Raw genomic sequence first — 1634 nt, forward strand, 5'->3', positions numbered from 1 at the left:
CTGCATTATATAACCAAACCATTTTGCTGCTTAGATGCACTATTTAAAAGTGACACTTTCTCTAAAAATGAGCTAATTCAACAAGTCAAAAGGTTTCATCTGCATTACCTCAAAAATCAAGTCCTCCAGGGAAACAAGATCCATTTTGCTGTATGTTTTCCACAGATCAATACTGACATCCATTAACTGAAAAAGAAGACATTTTTTTTACAACAAAAAGCACAAAAGAAGTGTTACGTATACAGGTTTACACTACATTCAGTGCCGAGATGTGAAGTTTTGAAAAGCTAGTCCTGAGCATATCAGAGTTTAGAAAAAGTGGTATGAAAGGGTTGCAGATTTGAGACCAAATGTAATCTGCACATTCTGAAATAATCCCCACTGTAAAACTGATTTCCTTCATGCTAACATATAATAGATTCACAGCTTTATTTGAAACTTTCTGGACAATCCATATCCCCAAAGCTTTCCAGAGTCAAACATAATGAATTAATTGCTGAGAAAAAGAGATCTTAATAGGCAAAGCCAAAGGACAAGAGAGGTAAGATTTCAGAGAAGAGTCAAAGTGAAATAAGAATAACTGGAACTGCACGTTAGGCAACGCTTTCTACAACTGGAAGGGCAGGAAGGCGCACGCATACTGAACTAAAGGAAAAGGTAACTGATATATTTCCCTCTATAGGTATAGGGATCCTGGTTTACTCTGGTTAAAAAGAAACAAAACAAAGCCCAAATTCTCTGATAAAAATCCCAAATTCTGCAATTAAAAACCCCAAATCTGTGTTTTTAAAATGAAACGCAGAGAGAGGAAGAGGGATCAGTTGAACAATTTTTTTATTGATACATTTGGAATTTTAAAGCAATTAAAATTGCTACCACTGTCTCAATAATTATAATAAAATCAATTCTAAATACCTATATATTTGGGTGGTTTTATTTTCATGGAAAGTCTGAGGCCTCCCTGCTCCGCTCGCTCTCCAGGACACGGGTTAGGGGGTCCAGCTGCAGCTGCCCTCCACCACACCCCCCCGCTTTGGGGCTCCAAGTAGCCCTGATATGCCAGTGCCCTGCCCATGCCAGTGCCCCTCACTCCCAACCCATTGTCCCCTGCCCCCCCCAGTGCTCCTCACTCTCAAGGCACAGCCCCCCCAACTCCACTGGTGCCCCTCACTCCTGACTCACAGGCCCCTCAATACCCACTGGTGCCCCTCACGCCCAACCTGCAGCTCCCTGTCCCTCTGCAGCCCTGCTGGTGCCCCTACCAGGGCTACAGGACCTGGCAGCAGTATCCTGCCCACTCTCTGCCCCACAGGCCATCCACTCTCCGCAGCCATCCAGCAGCACCTGAGGCCCGCCTGCTGCACACAGGAGGTGGCGGCCACTGCAGCCAGAGCCAGGGGAAGACCATGGACCCCACCCAACTCCCACCCCAGCAGAACGGCTAGAGTGGAGCCAAGCAGAGCCCATGGGGGCCAGGGGAGGGTGCAGGCTGCTCATTGTGGGGCTTGAGGCTCCCTGCCCTGCTGCCCTTCCCTCGGGTGCTTCTGCAGCCCAGTGGGTAGGACCTGGCATGGGAGGGTGGAGCTCAGTGGGGAGACTTAGTTCTGCTGCCACTGGCAGTCCCCTGCCACCTG

At 47.8% G+C, this 1634-nt stretch overlaps 1 protein-coding gene across 1 annotated transcript in view; it reads right to left on the minus strand.

Moving 5' to 3' along the window:
* The window catches only part of CUNH20orf194 (chromosome unknown C20orf194 homolog), a 127079-nt gene that overhangs the window by 81626 nt on the left and 43819 nt on the right, over positions 1-1634 (minus strand). Inside the window, 1 exon segment of the mRNA XM_014518655.2 lies at positions 109-186. Within this exon segment, the coding sequence (XP_014374141.1) occupies positions 109-186 (78 nt within the window).

Source organism: Alligator sinensis, unplaced genomic scaffold, assembly GCF_000455745.1.
Source record: "Alligator sinensis unplaced genomic scaffold, ASM45574v1 scaffold12_1, whole genome shotgun sequence".
Classification (NCBI taxonomy): Eukaryota; Metazoa; Chordata; order Crocodylia; family Alligatoridae; genus Alligator; species Alligator sinensis.